Source organism: Protopterus annectens, chromosome 2.part1, assembly GCF_019279795.1.
Source record: "Protopterus annectens isolate FY-2018-M chromosome 2.part1, PAN1.0, whole genome shotgun sequence".
Taxonomy (NCBI): Eukaryota; Metazoa; Chordata; order Ceratodontiformes; family Protopteridae; genus Protopterus; species Protopterus annectens.
The window spans coordinates 1,091,485,075-1,091,506,476 of NC_056729.1; the positions used below are offsets into that span (position 1 = coordinate 1,091,485,075).

The 21,402-nt window shown below is 39.4% G+C and overlaps 1 protein-coding gene across 1 annotated transcript in view; it reads right to left on the reverse strand.

Annotated features, from left to right (window-relative positions):
- The window catches only part of LOC122794947 (uncharacterized serine-rich protein C215.13-like), a 796,115-nt gene that overhangs the window by 15,286 nt on the left and 759,427 nt on the right, over nucleotides 1–21,402 (reverse strand). The window contains exon 9 of the mRNA XM_044063540.1: nucleotides 19,110–19,289. Coding sequence (XP_043919475.1) covers nucleotides 19,110–19,289 — 180 coding nt within the window. The remainder of the gene's footprint in view (nucleotides 1–19,109; nucleotides 19,290–21,402) is intronic.

A 21,402-nucleotide genomic window follows, 5' to 3' on the forward strand; every position in this document is an offset into this window, starting at 1 on the left:
CTTCCACCTACTCCCACCCACCCCCACTGCATCTAAATTTATTCTATGCACTAACCTCTCCCAATAACCAGCAACCAATCAGATCAAAACTAGGAACTTATCTCCTCTGCCACGCACAGTACCCCACCCACTTCCAATCTAACTGCTCACCTGACACAGTCATGCTACTACCTAATGTGCTTACACTCCTTACCTGCACTGCTTTTGCACACCTTACATCCTACCAGGACTCCATAATAAACAGACTCAGCCACTATAACTGCACCCTTACTCTCACTTCTATCCATCACCCACCTACTAATTACACTTGTCATACCATCACAATCTCCACCCCAGTACACCCACCATACTACCAATCACCTGCTACATTTAAACAAAAAATATCCCTAAAATATGACAGGTTAAATACCAGATTTATAAAACTTATGTTAACTGCCCTATCTAAATTAGCCCTCAGTGGCGATATCCACTCTAACCCTGGTCCTACGATTATCAACTCCTCACCTACAAATCTGCCTAATAGCTGCTGTTTTTCACAACTAACATCCAAGAGAAAGCCATCTGACCTTCTCTTCATGTGTCTAAGTATCAGAAGTATAATTAATAAAACCCATGACCTAAATGCCAACATAGCTTTATATTCTCCTGATATTCTCATCCTGACCGAAACCTGGCTCAGACCTCACATCAAAAGTGAGGAAATACTCCCAACAGGTTATAACATTCTTTGAGTAGATAGACTATCTAAGAAAGGGGATGGTATGGTTCTAATGTTTAAACACCACCTCAACATCTAGATCCTTTATGCATCTCCCCCCACATTGGAAATGAAAATATCCTATATGCCAACCTCAAACTAAACCCAAATAAAGCAAACAACATCATGGGATGCTACTTCCCACCTGGCCAAAAATCCCACCCCTGGAAAACAACCTAAACTGGACTAATCATTCCCTACCCCAGAAAGCCATAACCTGAGGTGATTTTAATATCAACTGGCTATCTTGTAGTAACACTCATCCAGCCCACCACCTAAACCTTCATAGTTTCTCCCAACTAATACAGTCATCTACCCAGATAAATAAAAACTGTAACAGACATACTATTCTAGACTGGACATTAGTCAAAGACCCTCACTCATACTTAGCTGGCTGTCTACCAGACAACCTTAGTGACCACACTCCAACATTCCTTCTGAGACACCACTTAAATTGTGTCTCATCTATAGGCAAATCCGAAATAGGGTAAACCTGTAACCCTATCTCCTTTATTTCATCCCTTCAAACATGTGACTGGACACCACTAAAGTATCTCAGTCTGGATGAAGCCATCCACTTCTTCAACAGCACCTTCCTAAACATTCTCAACACACAGGCCCCCATAAGAAATGCCAGTCAAAACACAGTACTCCTCTTGGCTACAAAAAAAAAACACAAGGGGCACTAATGAAAATCAGAGATAAGGCCTGGGAGCTCTGGCACTTAACAAAACCCCACTCCTCTAGACAGTCATTCATAGAGTTGTGCAATAAGGTCAAAAAGCAAATAAAAGAAGATAAAACCCAATATCATCAGTCTGCCCTAAACTCCTCCCATCACAACCCTAAACAGTTCTGGTCCACAATAAACTCCATTCTCCACCCAGGTATAGTAGGCACCTCCCAACCTACCACTCCCCCTTCCTCCAGCAGTATGTTGACTCATTCAATAAGCACTTTATTGAAACCATTCTGTTTGACTAAACGACTAAATAACACAACCCTCTACCCACCCTCCCCAGATCAAGACCAAATACTCTGCCCACAGTCTTTTCTTTTTCATCAGTACCTACCACCTATATAAAAAATGTCTATTGAAACTTAAGCCTTCAAAACTTGCAGCTGACAATCTCCCTTCTGAATGCATAAAAATAGCAGCAGAAGCCCTAGCTTATTCAGTCTCAATCTTAATTAATCAGTCCTTATCACAAAGCTATGTCCCCATACTGTGGAAAATATCCCACATCATTCCCTCCATAAAGGTGGCTCCTCCACTGAACTTTCCAATTACTATCCTTTCTCCACTTTCCAAGATACTTGAGAAATGCATCCATTCTCAAGTCTTAGACTACCTCTTCATAGGTTCATAGGTTCATACTAGGCTATCTGCCCTAGGGCATTTATAAGCCTAGCCAGAGTGTGTTTGGCTTTCGCCACCCATTTTAAATGAATTTTGCTATGCCCTTTTTCGAGGTTAGTATACTGTGCCTCTGTCTAACAGTGACACAGAAGTGATACCCGGGTAAACCTACTATCTCCCATCCACTCATCAAGATTCCTCTTGAAGAGAGTCAATGAGGGACTCTGCCTAACCTGGACTGGGATTTTATTCCAGAGTGAAAGGAGCCTCTGGGTTATGAACCTGTCCCTCCAGCATGTCCTATTTATTTCAGTGCTGAGGTTCAAGTCTCTTGAGCACGTAGCTCGATGGGATTTGGATTTTCTGATGTGCAGCATGTCCATTAATTCCGGGTTGGACATGGCTTTATACATCAGGCACAGATTACCTCTGAGCAGGCGGTATGCCACTGAGTAGAGCTGGAGTTTCTTTAACCGGGCAGCCTATGGCATCTGTTTGAGCCCTTTGATCCTCTTGGTGAGGTACTTTTGGGGTCTTTCTAGTTGCTGCAGGTGTCTGGTAAGGTACATCCCAAAAGGGGCATTGTACTCAATTATGGGCCTGATGAGGGATGAGTAAAGAGGCACAATGACCTCCCCTGATCTAGATGTGAATCCCTTCATGATTAGGTGGGCTATATAAAATGTTTTTCTAACCACTTTGGCCACGTGGTTGTCAAATGAGAGATTGCTATCAGCTTGGGTCCCCAGGTCCCTAATTACTTCTTCCGTACTTAATGGATTACCACCTATGTGGTAATTTGTGGGCATTTTGTTTTTGCCAAAGGGGATGACTATACACTTTTTGGTGTTTAGCTTGAGGCCATGGCTCTGGCACCAGTTGTCTGTTTCTATGAGGCCCTTTTGTAGGATGCTTGTGTCGGCTGGAGAGTCGATTATGGCGCCCAGTTTGCAGTCATCTGCGAACTTGGTCAGCCACAGTCCTTCCGTCTTAGCTAATAACCTCCTCTCTAGCACCCAGCATGGCTTCAGGCCATACCACGGCACTACTATCACCTTGCTCTCTTTCACTAATGCTATCCTTCATCATAAAAATAATGGCCTGCTCTCCTCTGCTATATTTCTGGATCTATCCAAGGCATTTGACATGGTCTCACATAAACTACTAATCGCTGTTCTTACTAACCTATCCTTTTCCCAACTAGCTACTGGTTGGTTTCACAGCTATCTAACTGGCCACCAACAGTCGGTTGTCTGGCATAATGGCCTATCTCCTAGACTTTCTGTAACATCAGTGTTCCCCAAAGCTCCATCCTTGGTCTCCAACTATTCTCACTCTTCACCAATGATCTATTCACAGCCACCAAGCATGCTTCTCTTATACAGTATGCAGATGACTCCACCCCCATCTGCTCAGCCCCAACTATACCTAAACTTCACAAAGTCACACAGGAAGCCTTTTCATCTCTAGAAAGCTGGCTATCTAATGCCCAGTTATTACTCAACCTGAGCAAAACTAAACTCCTTATCTTCCAACCCACTAAATCTAACCCGATTATCCCCCACTTTAATATTCTAGCCAAAGACTATACTGTCATCTCCCTAAAAGAACACACCAAACTACTTGGTGCTGAGATTGATAAACTCAGATTTGACACTCATATTTCTCTTACCATAAAAAAAGGTTCACAAAAAACTAGGTGATTTGTACAGAAACAAACAATTCCTCACCAAGACAGCCAGAATTTCTGCTGCCAATTCTCACCTAATCTCCACTCTACTCTACACCTCTCCTATACTTACCTACCTTAGAAAAACAAACCTAAACTAGCTCAAGGCTTGCTACAATAAAATTGCTAAGTTTGCAACTGGTGCATCTCCTCCCAACCACCACTGTATCTCACTTAGAGAACTTGACTGGCTTGACCCCCTCAAATTCTTCACCTGAATGAACTCTCTCTTGCCCACAAGTTAGTAAACTATCCTCTTAAAGTCCCATCCCTTCAAAACCTTCTCCAGCCCTACTGCTCCACTAGACCAATACACTCCAGCAGCAGAAATCTACTGCTAGTGACCAAACTCACGAACTCAGTGGGAGAAGCACTATTCTCCTGTGTCATATCCAGTTTATGGAACAATCTTCCTCCCTCTATAACCGCACTACCTTCTTGCAATCACTTCAAGACTGCATTAAAAACAAACTAATTAAAACTGAAGCCATGTTGGGAGTTGGCTAGAATTTTATTTTTGGTGAGGTGTTCCATCAGTTGTTTGTGGACACACTTTTCCATAATTTTGGCCAGGGGTGAGAGTATAGCTATAGGTCTGCAGTTGGTTAGCTCTAGTGAGCTACCACCTTTATGGAGAGGAATAATGTGGGACATTTTCCATATGGAGGGGATGAAGGCTTCTGACAAGGTACGGTTTATGATTATGGAGACGGGATAGGAAATGGCCTCAGCTGCTTTTTGCAGAAACTCAGCTGGGAGAAGGTCAGCTGCTAGCTTAGTGGGTTTTAGTTTTTTAAGAAGAGATGTTATAGAGGATATGGGTACTGGATCGAAGGTAAATAGATGATCTGATGTAGTTGTAGTATTCTGCTGGCATGGGTAGTGGAGTGGGCTGGTTGTTTGTTTGAATTGTGTGGCCAGGGATTGTATTGTTTCTGTGAAGAAACTATTGAACGTGTTAGCAATGTTTACAGGGCACTGTTGTTTGCAAGTTGTTGGAGTGGGGGTGGTTGCCTGGCCTGGGTGCAGGAGCTTGTTTAAGCCTGCCCAGAATTTTTGTGGATTATTAAGGTGTTTGTGTTGGAGGTGGAGGAAGAAGTTTTTTTTATCATTTAAGATCATTCTTTTAGTTTCATTTCTAAGTTGCCGGAAGGTTTGATGGTTATTTCTCAGATGTGGAAACAAACACAGGAGGGTTGTGGCTGGCAAAGTTCGCAGATGACTGAAAACTAGGCGCCATAGTCAATACACCAGCTGACACATGCATCCTACAGAAAGGCCTTACTGAGATGGACAACTGGTGCCGAAGTCATGGTCTTAAACTAAATGCCAAAAAATGTATAGTCATCCCCTTTGGGAAAAACAAAGTGCCCACAAATTATCACATAGGCAGTAACCCATTGAGTACGGAAAAAGTAATCAGAGACCTGGGGACCCAAGTTGACAGTGACCTCTCATTCGACACCCACGTTGCCAAAGTGGTTAGAAAGACCTTCTACCTTGCCCACCTTATCATGAAGGGATTCACATCCAGATCAAAGGAGGTCATTGTACCCCTATACTCCTCCCTTATCAGGCCCATGATTGAGTACAATACCTCATTTGGTATGTACCTCACCCGGCACCTGCAGCAGCTGGAGAGACCCCAAAAGTACCTCACCAAGAGGATCAAGGGTCTCCAACATATGTCATATGCTGCCAGACTAAAGAAACTCCAGCTGTATTCAGTAGCATACTGCCTACTCAGAGGTGATCTATGCCTGATGTACAAGGCCATGTCCAATCAGGAATTGATGGACATGTTCCATCTCAAAAAATCCAAATCCATCAGAACCATGAGAGCTAAAGATCTAAACCTCAGCACAAATATGAATAGGACATGCTGGAGGGACAGATTCATAACTCAGAGGCTTCCCACACTCTGGAACAGGATCCCAGTCCATGTTAGGCAGAGCCCCTCACATACTCTCTTCAAGAAAAATCTTGATGAATGGATGGGAGATCGTAGGTTTACCCCGGGGGTCATCTCTGTGTCACTACTAGACAGAGGCACAGTAAACTAAATCTTTACTTTTGTACCATTACATGGGGTGGCGAAAGCCACATACACTATGGCTAGGCTTATAAATGCCCTAGGGCAGATAGTCTAGTACTAAACTATGAAACTATGAAATGGCTGAAAATAAACCACTGATCCCTCTCCAATGCTAGAGTAACAAACCTTAGCCTTATAACCTAGCATAACCACTGTGTATTAGCTAAATTGCTACTCCCATGTGCTGCTTTGCTCCAGAATTGTCTCTGTCGACATGACCGAACAACCAAATCAAGATGTTTATCAAACAGTAAATACCCTCATAAAATACCATACCTCTCGGATGCACCTAATTTCAAGAAATGTCCCTCTTTTGGGGTCATAAAAGTTTATGTTCCTTAACTTCCACCTTGACAAGTCTGTCACACATTCCAAGTTAAATATTTTACTAAAAATAATGACACATAGAAATGAATCCTATTATTACATTAACAGGCGTATACTGTAAAATAAATTCATCCCATTTTAACCATCCTATGAGCTGCCAGTTGTTATTGCATCATTACCAAGTGTTCCCCCTTTTACCCCTTACTCCACATTATAAGCAGCAGCATTCCTTCCTCTTGAAGATGAGAGGATAAACAATCTGGGTAATGCTGAAAACCTTCAATACGTCTGGCAATCTAGATAACTGCAGTGCCATCCATGGCATCCATGTCAAAAGGGGAAGCTTATCTACCACAACCCACCATACCATTACTAAATTCCCAAAAGATTTTGCTGAGAAGCATGCACATAGTAGCAATCTTGCAAAATATCAGTGACGTGTCTTACCCTACAATCTCTCACTACTTAACTTCATGCATCGATAAATACTTCACAGAGTGTTAAAGTTCCCCATTTTTCCCACACTTAACTCACATTGCCTTGATTCTAAGTATTGTTCCTATAAACTTAGCAAGCTGCCAAATCAACTGAGACTGCATTAGCCTGCCTCTCCTGACTGGTATTAAATCCTAGCCAACTGTATGAACTTATGTAGTGACTTTCCTCCCTACCAAGTTTCCCAGCAACTTGAAGATTCTGAGTTAACAAACCAAAATAAGGAGACAACCTTGCATACCTTTCCCTGAAAATCTGTACCTGGTGTGGGAAGAAAAATTCAGTGCCTTCTGACTTTCCAGACTCAAAGGCAAATGGCATACCTGTTGAGCCACTGACGCTGTAGTATGGGGAGAATGAGTTACAAAGCCCCACAATAGGGACAAATTGTAACTATCTTGGTACATATACATTAACGCAACCGGGAGGGAAGAGGAAGAACACAATAGGACATCACTACAGGATTCCATGTTCAAAACACTTTAATGCAATATAAAGGGCAAGAACAATTAAAACTCTACAGCAGTATGCAGTTAAACTAGAAAATGTGAAACCCAGTAATTTTGGACAAACTGTGTTCATGGTTTTCCTGCAAAATCTTGCAATTTCAGAAGTCCAGTTCTGCGACCCTGAAAGATTGGCAAAAAATGCATAGTGCATATCTCACAGCATACTATATCGTGTACAGTTAGGCAGCAGAGTTTCAACAATTTTAAGTTTTCCAGCCTCTATAAACTATGTTTCTAGTAAATACTAACAAAAAAATAACTCAAATGGTTATGCAGAATATGTCTGCATACACCAGTGACCCATATGTTTTCTCATACTGGCAATCTCTTAAGAGACGTCCTATTTATCCTAACAACTCTATTACGTCAACACCAACATCACCTGCTCTTACATTTCTAAGTACACAAATTGTCTCAGTGACTTAAATCCGATCTGGCTCTTCCAGAGTAGGCCCAGCAATTAATAAGCAAACACACGGAAATGTAGTAAGTCACCAACCAAGAAGTAGTACAAACCACATCAAAGACGGCCAACCACAAAGTATTCTGCACAAAGTCTTTAATAGACGTGACAACAGTAAAAACAACTAGCGGTCAAATTTAAAACAAGCGCTTTTGCCTGGCTGATACGAGGCTTTATCAAGATCAATTAATAAGCAAAATACACTTGTGTAACAATTCAGGGAAATTGCCAGGAATTGAACTGTTTTTTGAAAACCACAAACATTTATTTATTTATTTACATTTGTTGACCAGGAGAGTCCGATTGGACACAGGTCCATTTTCAGTGGAGGTCCGGGGAGAAAAGCTCCACATTAAGTATTACTTACATTATACAGTTAAAAACATAGCATTTAAAATATAGACATTAGTCCAGCTGAGGACGTAAGACAAGAATAAAACATAGATGAAAAACAGCTGTAGAACATAGTACGATTTTAAAATATGGTGACATATACTAAACATGGTTACAAATGTAGTTGAGATTCATCAGTGAACAATTGATACAATCTGTTTTTGAGGTACATAACAGCCATTAGCAGTTGTTGCTACAAGAAGTTAATACTATGTAGTAGGTAGCTGGGAACATGAGTAGCCAAGCTTGCTAAGAGTAGGTTATTGATAGGGGGCCGAGAGAGGTAGTGTGTGGGTGGAGTGGATGGTATTGGTGGTGGGGGGGGGGGGTTGCAAGGGCATATCTGGCAAGTTTGTAAGTCTGATTTTAGTAAGGATTTGAAGTGGGTGCAAGAAGTTACAGAGGTAATTGAAGATGGGAGGGAGTTCCAGAGTTTAGCTACAGTGCAGGAGAATAATGCTTCTCCAGCAAGTTATTGGCTCTTGTGACCTGTAGGAGGTTTTTGTGGCTGGATCTTAGTGGTTTCATAGTTATGTAGGTTTGGAGTAGATTCTGGAGAGATGGGACTTTTAGTGGTTGGTTTATTAGTTTGTGGGCGAGTACGAGTTGGTATCATTGAAGGAGGTGGGGGAGCTCTAGCCAGCCCAGTTTTGCCAGTGCGAGACAGTGATGAGTACGGCAGGAAGCCCCTGTGGCGAATTTGGCGATTTTGTTGTAGGAGGTTTCGAGCTTATTTAGGTTGCATTGTCTAAGGTTAGTAAATATTGGAGAGGCGTAGAGTAGGGTCGAGATGAGAATTTGTTACTGAAATGTTAGCTGCTTTGTTAAGGAGTTGCTGATTTCTATATAATGCTCCTAGCTTTTTGTGCACTTTTTTAATGGTCATGGAAATGTAAATGTCAAAGTTCAGTTTATTTTCTATTTCTGCTCCTAGTAATTTGGTGTGTTCTGTAGGATGGATGGTGGTGTTGTCTTTTGCTGTGATGTTAAAGTGAGAGCTGTCTAGGGTAAGTCTGGTGGGTTGGAAGATTAGTAATTTTGTTTTGTTTGGGTTGAGTACTAGTTGGGCATCAGATAACCAAGTTTCAATAGAGGAAAATGCTTCCTGTGTAACTTTTTGCAGTTCGGGTAGGGAGTGGGCTGTGCAGATGATGATCGAGTCATCTGCGTATTGTATGAGTGTGCCATGTGTTGTGACTGAGGCTAGATTATTGTTAAAAATAGAAAAGAGTAGGGATCCCAGGATGGACCCTTGAGGAACCCCTATGGAGACTAGTAGTTGGGGGGATAGGTCGTTCTGCCAAAAAATGCTTGTTGGCAGTCAGATAAGTAACTCTTAAACCAGTTGATGACTGGCTGAGAAAAGGATAGATTATTGAGAAGAGAGATGAGTTGTTTGTGTGGGACCATGTCAAAAGCTTTAGAGAGGTCTAGGAAAGTAGCTGAGGAGAGATAAATTGCATTTTTATTTTGTAGGATAGTGTTAGAGAAAGAGAGTAAGGTGGTGGTGGTGCTATGGTTAGGTCGGAAACCGTGTTGTGTGTTGTGAAAAAAAAACGAAAGAAAGAAAACACACACAACAAGCCTGTCTACTAAACATTTCTGGAACAGGTGAAAAACATGTAAATAGTTTGAAGATTTTAGCGCCACATCCCTGAATCAAAAGGGGGCCTTCTCAACACTGCAGTACAGACTGCACACCTCAGCCAAAATGATTGTGTTCATATGAAATGTGAAACTCAAATGCTTATCCTACTCCCAGCAAACTTAGTCCTCATGGATTTGTCACAAAAAAAAACCCTGAACATCTCTAACTGGCCCTACTTCAAATATTACTGTCACAGACTTATAGTGTTGTTAGAATTAGCTCTAACATGAATTCTCTGTAGAGCATGCAGTCTCGAACACCAGTATCCGCCATTCACCTCTAACTGTAGTCTTCAATGAATAGCTGGTAGTTCGCCCAAACCACTTAATCATTGCTTTGCCCCAGCAGATGACTAAAATATAAAGTAAATTTCTGGACATTCAATAAACTCTGTACCATTGAGAGGTACGCACCCACCCACCAACCTCCACTATATGAACCAAGGTAATAAGTAATCAAATAGATAAACCTAGCAGTTACCTTTACCTCTCACCTGCATGTACCCCCAAAGCCATTTTTACCATTTATCTAACCCTATTCCCTCTATTTAATGAAGGAAGAAATAAAAATCATGTAGGGACAAAGGCCCAAAAATAGAGACACATTTTAAACATTGCTCTTATAAACTCACTGAGATGCTAGAATAAAAGATCCAGTGTAAGCATGGATTCTCTGAAGGATATGAATTTCTCAACCCAAATGTCGGTGATTACATAATGACTGAACTTCACAATCTGCAGAAAACCCCCCAAGATGTACGAGAAACAGATGAAAAATATGAAGCAAAATTCTAGACATTCTGTAAAAATTCCACAAGTCATAGTACCCACTACCCTGATGTGCCAACCCCAACGGCTGTAATGGTCCCTTACCACCAATGCGCATGCATCCAAACCCCCTCCCCCTCAACTGGAGCATGAAACAGCAACTTTACACAGCCCATGAAAGGAGACATGGTCCGCAAAACACACCAGCAATGAAACCAGACCAAAAGGACACCATGAGAACCCAAGGCCCCTCACAATTCATCCACTCCAAGGCATCAGTCACCTCCAAACCCACAACACCAAAGCTGCATGACAGAAAGCATAAACAGCCTGCAAAGGTAATATTCGGAAAGTATTTAATAGACTGAGTTACTGAGTAGCATGTGACTGCCATGCCACACCAACATTGGCGGGATGTCACAGCACTTACAAAGGCTCCAACGTACACCACTTCAACTCGAAACCCCACCATTGATCAACCAACTCCATATCTAACACGAGAGAAAAGAAAAAAAATACTAATATGTACACTACCAGTGCTCACACTATCTAAACCTCCCACCTTGAGGATGGACACCACCACCACTCCCAACGCACACCTCACAACACCAGAAACCAAGCTCCAAATGTAATTAACCCACCCCATGAATGAATTCCCTCTAAATTACTATCACACATGCAGGAAACTACCCTGGTAGAACACAACAAAATAACAATGCAGCAATCATGGCATCCATCTCACCTCAATCATGTCTCCTTACCAGTTTCATCCCTTTCATCAAGGTCCAAGGCCTACCTGCTCCACGGTACCTACAGGTCATCTCGGATGTCACTTGCTTTAGCAAGTTCTTGCCAAAATGTGATACCTTACCCAGTTACACTTGCCTAAACCCCTTAAGTCCCTCCCTACCCTTACCTCATTTCCTCCCAATCATCCCTCATTGCTATCTAACCCTCTCATCCCCCCATCCTCTTAATTCCTGCTACTATATTTATCTAACCCCCACCTGAAGAAGTCCCTCAACAAATGGTTTGTTACCAAACCTCATTTCTAAGTTCTACACTTCAAGATATGATTATGCATTCACTACTACTTTGCCATCAGCAGTGCAATTCATTTTGGCTGTGCTGTGCTGAAAGAGTAATAATAAAAGGAAAATCACATAATTATTGTTTTAGGTTGACCATCATTGGTATGTCTGTATTAATTTAGTCAACAGGTGATCTTGATTTCAGAAAGATGTTGATTCAATTAATTCAAGTTGTTTGATGTATGTCAGCTGTACAGTGTTTAGACTTCCAACTATGTTACAAGTTTGGTTAACCTATTCTTACATAATTCATTACTGTTATTCTGCAGTGCACTGTATGAATTGTACGTTTATCTTCTCAATGCACATAGTGTAAGTATGAGACAATACATGAGTGCAATCATCCTGGCATGAAGTTGCAAGAAAGATCGATTGATAATCTACTGGTTTACAGCTGCAAATCTGTATGGCATCCCATAATGTTACTCATATCAATGTACCTCACAGTAATGCAATGTACATGAAGAGCAGTATCTAAACTTTAGTAGAGAAGTATGTCATTACACGTGACAATCATAATGATGTTACAGTGTCCTGTGCACAAATATGCATGTGTTGCACAACCTGTGATGCACAGTAATATCTGTTCCAAATGGTGGAGTTTCAAGAAGTACAGTTGTGCTATTTCACATTGTTGAATCTAGTTTTCTACTGTGGTGCTTGCAGCTGATACAGTGTTCTTTAGATTGTGTAACTAGAGAGGTAGGAGGTTTAACAGTCAGCATGGGAATCTTATGTGACTCTGTATAATGTCTAGGGCTGTAGCCACTTCCCCTAAAAAGAATACATTTAACTCTCCATACAGCTCCCTTATCCAACATTTTTACTGAACCATCCTCTGTGAAACACAATGATGAGGTCATCATGACAAAAATGCACTCTCTCCCCTTGCAAGTTACACTTCTCCTTTTGTGCTTGCAACTAATACAGTACTCTCCAGACTATGTCGCCTAGAAATATAGGAAGTTCAATGCTCAATATGAGAAACTTGTGTATGTTTGTATGAAAGTATAACTCTTGGTGCTGTATTCACTTCCACTGAGAAGAATGCCTTTAACTCTTCACATAGCTTTCTTGTCCCACTTTTTTCTGAAACACAATATGAAGTCATCATGACAAAATTGCGCTTTTTTCCCATTAATAGTCAGAATTCTCCTGTGCTACTTGCTAATTATGCATTGTTCTTTAGATTGCGTAAGTAGATAGGTAGAAGGTTCAGTACTCAGCCTGAGAAACGTGTGTGTGTAATGCTTCATTCTGTAATCAGCTCCCCTGATAATGTTGTGTCTTTCGGCTTTTCCCAGTTAAGGTTCGCCACAGCAGAACTCCGGTCCACTAATGATTGGCAGTAGATTTTTACGTGGTGAGTTGCCAGCCCTGATGCACAACCTTCAACGAAGGTACGCCCATCCATGCATGTCTCCACACAGAAGACGGTCTAGCTGAGAATCGAACAGGACAACATCTTAATTCATTTAAATTTGCACACAACACCCTTATCCCACTTTTTTAAGAAACATTCTCTCTGCAACACAGTGATAAAGTCACCATGACAAAAGTGAAAATCTTTAAAGAGTTAGCATTTTCCTGTGCCAGTAGCATTTCTTATACTGTTTTCCAGAAAGTATAAATAGACAGTATAAATAGACAGGTAGGAGGTTCAAATACAGCAGTGCTTGACTTCTATAAGTGTTTGTATGACTGTAAATGAATTCAGGATTGGTTTACCCACATTTTAGTGGCAGTTATTACAACCTCAGATGGCTGTAAAATTAATTTACCAGAAAAATCTTGTCAATGTATACTGACGTAATACTTTCATAGATGCTGTACATCTCATTGTACTCAGTATTCTCCTGTGGCACCGGCTGCTGATAATGTGCTGCACAGATTGTGTAACTAGATAGATAGCTGGTTTGAATCAATTGCTGCTTAAATAGTGTGACAGTGATTACTGTCATATACCACTGGCCATATCACAATTACCTTTATGTATACTTCCACTTATGAGATGGATTTACAGTGGCACACTGTTACTGTAGCAAATCCTTGCATCCTCAGTGAAAATAACTTTTGGGCCACACAATGATTACATAATGCTACCATAACTGCAGCATCTCACAGTTGAATTGCAAATTCTCCTCTGTTGCGTGACTTTGTTACTGTGTTTTGTGCATTGTGTAACAACATATGCAGGATGCTTGAGGCCAGCTGAGAGTGTGTTTTTCACACTCATACTCTGTATACTACCCTTCAAATACATATATGACGTGTAGCTGTACAGTGTTATTGTGCCCTCTGACCACATTTTATCATAAACATCTAGCTAAAAAACAGTGGTGATGTCATCCATTTAATTGTATGCTGTCACAGTTGCACTACAATGTGTCATATGGCACTTGTGATTCAGGCACTAATCTATAACATGTGATCTTAGGTAGTTATCCACATGTGAGCATTACTGTTCAAACTACATTGTGCCAGTCTTATTGTGACAGTACATGTCACCAGCACTGTTGTAAAACACATCTGCTGTGTACGTTTATGATGACACTTGATTACATTTTCATCACATTATCCTCTGGCAACAGGGAATGAGATGATATTCTATATCTTATTGCCTTAGTAAAGCAATTACAAGGACACATATCCCTTTCAAAAATAATATGATGTAATGCTTTGGCATACTAAGATAACTCACAGTTGTAGTGACACTTCTACTGTGGCTCGTTCATCCTGTACAAAATCATGTATTTTCTGTTGCCAAATGCTCATGTGTTCAACAGCCACATTCACTACCTACTAGTATTGTGTGGTCTTATAATGTAATGCATGAATGACATCCACCACAGGTAAAATCTGTCTATTTACAGTGGGAGAGACATCCATTATCCCTTTTATCGCAAAGAGATTGTTTACAAGACATACATATAGATGGGAGTGTCACAGTTGTGTTAAGACTTCCACTGCATCACTTGTGGTTCATTCACTTGTCATTAATCAGTAAGGGGCACATGGTTTGGTATTCATTTCTTGAACTGACCACATTATATCTACTGTCATTACATAAACACCACGGTATCCAGATATTCTTATCCATTTGTATTACATTGCAGTAAAATGTTTATTCGGGGCAAGTCACGCTGTGAGTGCTCCTGTAGCACATGCATTGTGCATTGGCTTGTGTAGTATACCTAAACAGATAGGCTGTGGTTCAATTCTGGCACAGTGTAAGTACATGCATGATGCAAATAGCTTCCTTGTCAAAGAAACATTGATACTGTATTGCTCACTGTTCTGTAATCAGAAACATGTGCAGCTCCTTTCCAGCTTTCTGATTAAATCCAGATTTTCATGTCATATTCATTACTCCTTTCCTAATGCACATATTCAATTCAGTTATTTGTGACAACCTCCATTGCTATCTGATGTGGCACATGCAGTCAATACAAAGATCTGGAGAGAGCCTAGTATAATAGGCAGGGGTTTGAGTCTGGTAATATCTGTCTGTCAGACAGCAGTAGCTTACAAGCAGACAATAGTCGTGGCATTGTTATAGGGCCACATTTTTCAGGCCTTGTCCTACAAGGTTTGGTGTCCATGGCCCTTAGGATAGAAAAGTGCTGTAAAACTTTCAAGGTTTTTTTTTTCATGATATAAATGATATGCATAGTTCTGTGGCATCCATGATTGTTATGCATCTCTCTAATATCTGTCCTGGTATGTGTTCAGAAATACATAATGTGAATGTTTATTATGCCATTCACTGCACAGAGGCATTATCTATTCCAAAAAAGAATTATGCTCTTTGTTGCGTGTCTTAATCCAGATATTTCTTTATTAATGCTATCATTTTTGTCACATTATATAGCTTAATGGCAGAGGAGGACTTTCATAAACATGTATTACTATATGGCATGCAGCCAGACCATCCAGAAACTATGATCACTCCTGTGTTACTACCCTTTTTTGTGTGTTGCTGCTGTTGAATTGCTGTTATGTTACTGTTCCCTGTAATTCCATGTGTGTAAGCATGCCCAGTATGATGACATCTGAGATGTTTGCAAATTAACAAAGAAAAACTTGAAATTGTGGCATGTCATCCCATCAGTGTTTTCATTTGTCACTTACATATGCGGTGTGTTGTTATATTAGGATTTAGCATTTACATGCGTAGACAACACTTGCTTATCTATTACACGTTTATAGCTGATAAACCCCTTTCATATGGGTGCAACTTACATTTCTTTGCAAAAACATGTCCATTTCTGATGTGCATGACATTACTGCTATATGCTCCATTAGTCCTTGTACATACATGCTGAGGTGGAGAACAGAGCTGTGGTGCCAGCTTGCATACATACATTATCTGTATATACATCTCATATGCAGTAACTGCAGTCTTTGCATTCATCCCATAATGTGTCTTATCTCATGTTTTTGTTAACGTTTATCATACTTAACTCCCCTTTATTACACCACAGATTCATACTCCATTGCATCCTTTGTTAACATGTCCACTTTTATTTATATACATAACACAGATATTATCATTGAACATTTTAATTATTAAATCACTATAGCAGGATTTATGTTAGGAAAGCTTCTTTGACAATTCAGACATTGGCCTGCGGTATATGAGTACAATATACCCATTTCCCCTTCTCTATTAATTATTAAGCAGTATAAACCATTATTCTTTGTGTAAAATACCCTCATTTGACTTCCTCTCCTTCAGAATTGTTTTACTGTACTTGCTTTGACTATAAGCAAGCCATTTTGTTTACATGCTGTGCTCGTGAATGCAAGCAGCTTTTCATGGTTGTGAACACTATTCCTGGTCACAAAAAGGTGCTTGCAAATACGTGGTCATAATGAGCAGCATGTATATTTCGTTAGCGCTGCTGCTCATCGAGCTAATGCACTTACATTCTGAAAGCTCAGCACTGTGCCTACATGATTGTTAATAAATCCAAGGGATAGTGATCAAAGACTCTATGGATAAGTCAGTGATGTTTAGATAATTGTAACTCTCACAGTATAGGGTAACTTAGACTGCTAAACGAAATTTGGTATGTGAGCAAAAGGGAATTTATGTTTGGCTAGGGTTTATTTCATCTACTCTCTGAGAAGTACTCGCATGACTCATGGGAGTGCAGAATATTTGTTTTGGTTCAACCCAATAGATTACAGATATACAAGCAATATAAAGTTTTAGCAGTTACAGTTTTGATTATTTGACCAATCATGGTATGCTGGAAACATAGTGGCATTTTACTGAATCATTGAAAGAATATTCAGAAGCAGCACTTTTGTTGTGGGAAAGTAGCCTTTGGATTCAGAGAAATTATGATCATCAGCACAAACTGGCTAATGCAGGGTTGTCAGTTAGTATGACAATGCAAAACTCCAATTCAGAGATAAGGTAAAGCTGCACCAAAGAACAACTCATTAGCAGAAAATTGCTATGCCACTGTGCTGGCAGACACACACACACACACACACACACACACACACACACACACACACACACACACACACACACACACACACACACTTGTGTTAATACATGCAGACACCCATACAAATACACTCTCACATTCCAAGACAGAATTACACACACACAACCGACACACACTGTCATGCACACATACATCCATGCATTGCAAACAAGAATCTATAGACATGCTCACACTCATGGAATCAATCACTCATGCAGAGATGACTTTTATACATTCACTGTTCCATCCCAACCACCAACAAATGTACACATACACATCCATACAGCCACATTCATGTCACTACACACATGCACACACATGGCCACAAACCTACATACATACACTCATACACACGGATGGCTCTGTGATAACTAACTGTACTCAGACTAAGAGTCTGGAACCCTTTTACGAATGGATGTATGCAGTCTTTTGACTATGTAAACTTTTCCCTCCTCAGGGAAAATAATAAAGCACTACTATGGTGCCAGCTCCATTTCCAGAGGAGAAACTATGGCTGTGAACTGTTAACAAGCTAATCTCTGTGGTACAGGGTTTGATTCTCTCAATTATGACTTGCCTGTTGTATGACCCAGAGCAGAGGGTGGGTTTGGCATAATGCTTAAAGTCTTCACCTCATAGACCCAAGATACAAGATTTGGTTCTGACCTCAGTTGATTAGCTATGCTTAAGGTGATCCTCCAGAGCAGTTAGCCTAGTATTCACCAATGGACCCATTAGCCAGTCCCCTAGGCTGCCACTTTTGCACGTAGCTTTGCCAGTGAGACTGCTTTCTGTTTTATGGCCAGTGCTGGTGTAAAGCCATAGTAGGAGTGCAGTCCCTGAATCACTTAGGCTTATCCATGGTGGTGCAGCGGTAGCATTGTTGCCTCACAGCAAGAGTTTCTCCCATTCAGTTCTTGGCTGGAGTGCGGGGAGTGCCTTCTGTGTGGAGTCTGCATGTCCTCCCCGCGGGTCGAGTGGCATTCTGAAAGAAATGCGTGAATGGGCGTGCCTTCGTCGATGGTTGGGCGTTGAGCTGGCAACTCGGCATCATAAAAATCTACTGCCAATCATTAGCGGACCGGAGTTCCACTGTGGTGACCCCTAACCGGGAAAAGCCGAAAGAAAAACAACAACTGTACGAAACTTCATGATAAAAGCATCTGCAAAGTGGTAAGCCTTTCGGAATTTGAAAGTAGGTTTATTTTATGCAAACTGATGAAGCAGTAATTCTGAGCTTTATCACTATAACAGATTCACAAGGCAGATAGATTACCTAAATGGACTTGGGCATCTGGTAATGAAGCTTATTCAAATGACAACAGTTGTGTTTGAAGGAATATTTTGGCTGATTTCGGCTCGCACTTGGAGATTCCCAAAAATGACAAATAAAAAAGACTGCAGTTAGTGATCTCCATAGTTTTACTTTAATTTTTTGTTCAACTTTCCTGTTAGCAGACTGGTGTCTCTGTAATTAGAAGTTCAAAGCAATCTTCCAAAGGTGTATGTTTGCTCATAGTCCAAGTTAAACATGCTTTATATTTTCTTGAATTCTTCTCATATCATGTTCAAACTAATAATCAAAAGCACAGTTAAAACATGAATTAAAGGCCAAAGACAAGGGCTTAAAGCATCCAGTGATTTAGTTATTAGAATCACTTTCTATTAAGTTAATTGCTTACTTTTTGTCCTCCTTCTTTCATGTCTTACTTGTCTCCTCTTTCTGTCTTTCTCTGTTATACAATACTATAAGATTGCTGCACATATCAATCAAGTAATAAAGACAAACTTTTTCAGTATGATACCTAGAATTTATTTCAGCTAAGAAGTGCAGTTCATGCATCGTATAATTATTTTGTTTGGAATCATTTCAAATCTCATTGTAAAACCTGCCAGCAGTTTTTTCTCTCTTTTTTGAAATGAAATATAGGATTTTTTTCTATTTAACCTCAGAATAAAGTTCAAGCTACTTACCTGCTGATGCAGGTATTGCTGTTATGGTCCTATTTCTTGAATCAGGATTGTTGATAATTTCAATGGTATTCAAGAACCACCTAACTCTATAACCAGAAACGTTATATTTCGTCTGGCAGTTTAAAGTAAAAGAATCCCCCACAGACACTGATGTATTTGTTGATTTCAGGAACACATTTGCTACAAAAGAAAAACAGATGACAGTGAGTTTATCTCCATGAATATGATAATAACACTATTCGTTGCTTCACACCTATAATATGTTTAAATGTCTGTGTACTGATAATTTCATGCTGTCTTTGTCTTGATTTTGATATTCTGCTTTTTAAGATGGATACAAAATGTGTAAGTAAGATGCTAAACTTCATTAAAGCACTTGTGATTTTCCTGATACTTCAGCCTAGCAGGTCAGTGAAGAAAATAAGACGTGTTCATTAATGTAGAGCTGCTTTACAATTATAGAAGTGATATCTCTACCTATAAACATAAAATAAATTATATAAACTACATAATTCTTTGATGTAGACCATTTTGTGTTTTTTACATAATGCACACATCTGCATAGATTAAAATAAACTATCTGTTATATTATTAAAAAAAACATAAAACAGAAGACTAGAAATAAAATAACAAAGGCTACAGACCCTCAATAATCTGTATTAAACACTCTAGTGCCTTGGCAAAAGCCTTCAAGGTGTAGCAAAAAAATTGTCAGCACACATCTTTTATACATAAATAATTAAAAACAATAAAACAATTATACTTAAATAGCAATCAATTAACACTTAAAGTGCATTGTGCTACTTACTTCAAATTATTTACTTTGACTTACACTCCACATTTAAACCCCTAGGTGAAGTATTGTATTTTAAAATGTATACAGTTTCTTTAAACAATAATTCATCTTTGAATAAGCTTTCCTCCCCAATTTTAACCCCCACTTTTTTTCAAAACAGTAACTTGTACAGTAATAAAAAGCATTACATTGATGGTATGGTTTAAAATGCAAGGCAACTGCACTTTCTATCTGCTGTTTTATTTATATTTCTTGTATATTCCTGTAATCTACATTTAAAGGCTCTCTCTTACTCTCTCCGATATAAAATAAATTGCATGGACATTATGCCCTCAGTATTACAGGTAAACTTATTAATTAAAAAGGGTCATTATTAATCCTATCAAAAACTCAAACTACATTTACATTGTCAGTTACAACACCTTCCACATGTGAAGGTACACAACTCTGATGTACCCCCAAAAATATCTATTTGACAAGTGGGAAGAACAAAACAAATATGTGCTAACATATCTCCTATATTACAGCACCTCTTGTAAGATATTAAAGTATATTATTAATTAAATGACAAAATTTATTTATTTTTGTTTATTTATTGACGTTTGTTAACAGGGTTAGTCCAGCTGAACCAGAAGCCCATTTTCAGTGGAGATCCAAGGAAAAAAGCTCCAATACATGTCTTGATAATGAATTCAATAAAAACATGTTATCTAACATAAATAATACATAGTAGCTATAGTGAAAGAATACATAAAAGGTGGTGCTATGAGCAAGACAAGCAAAGATTGGAGTAAATAACACAACATCTGAGTTTGCAATTTACAAGTAAGTGTAACTGAGCAAAATATAGCAATGATTTACTTAAGGGAGAAATATCTCTAGACTGTCAGCAGACTAAAAATTAAGATTGAGTCATAAGTAATCAAATTATGATCGAGTCGTTAGTAATCCAAGGACAGTGTAGGAGGAAAATAGCCTAGTTAAAAGTGCAATTTGAGATTTTGTACTAGTGTAGTTCAGTGGAATGAACTTCAAGTTTACATAGTGTGTAAATGCAGAGTATATAGAGGGAAGATAGGATGTAAATATCATTGAGTAGAGAGAGTAAATTAGAGAAGAAAGGGTAAAGGGAAGAGATAGAAGTATTATATAGGTAGGAGGATAGACAAATTAGAGACTGGGTAGACAGTTGTGTGACAGGTTATTCATTTTATATTATAAGGTTATAATTATTATAAATAATTATTTATTCTTCACCAAAAAGAGCCAATAATATTTCAGCAAACTAATCACTTTATCTGAGAAAACATTATAAGTTGTTACAAAATAGATATATTCCCTAAATCTATTTTCAACTAACCTATTTCTAGTGGCTCTGAAAGTTTTATTAAATTGTGAAGGTACATACTTATAATCATCTCCCTCCATAAACATTCTAAGTGACTCCATAACTGTTTTAACACAGCTCCACATAGTTAGGCAAAAAGCCACTTATCT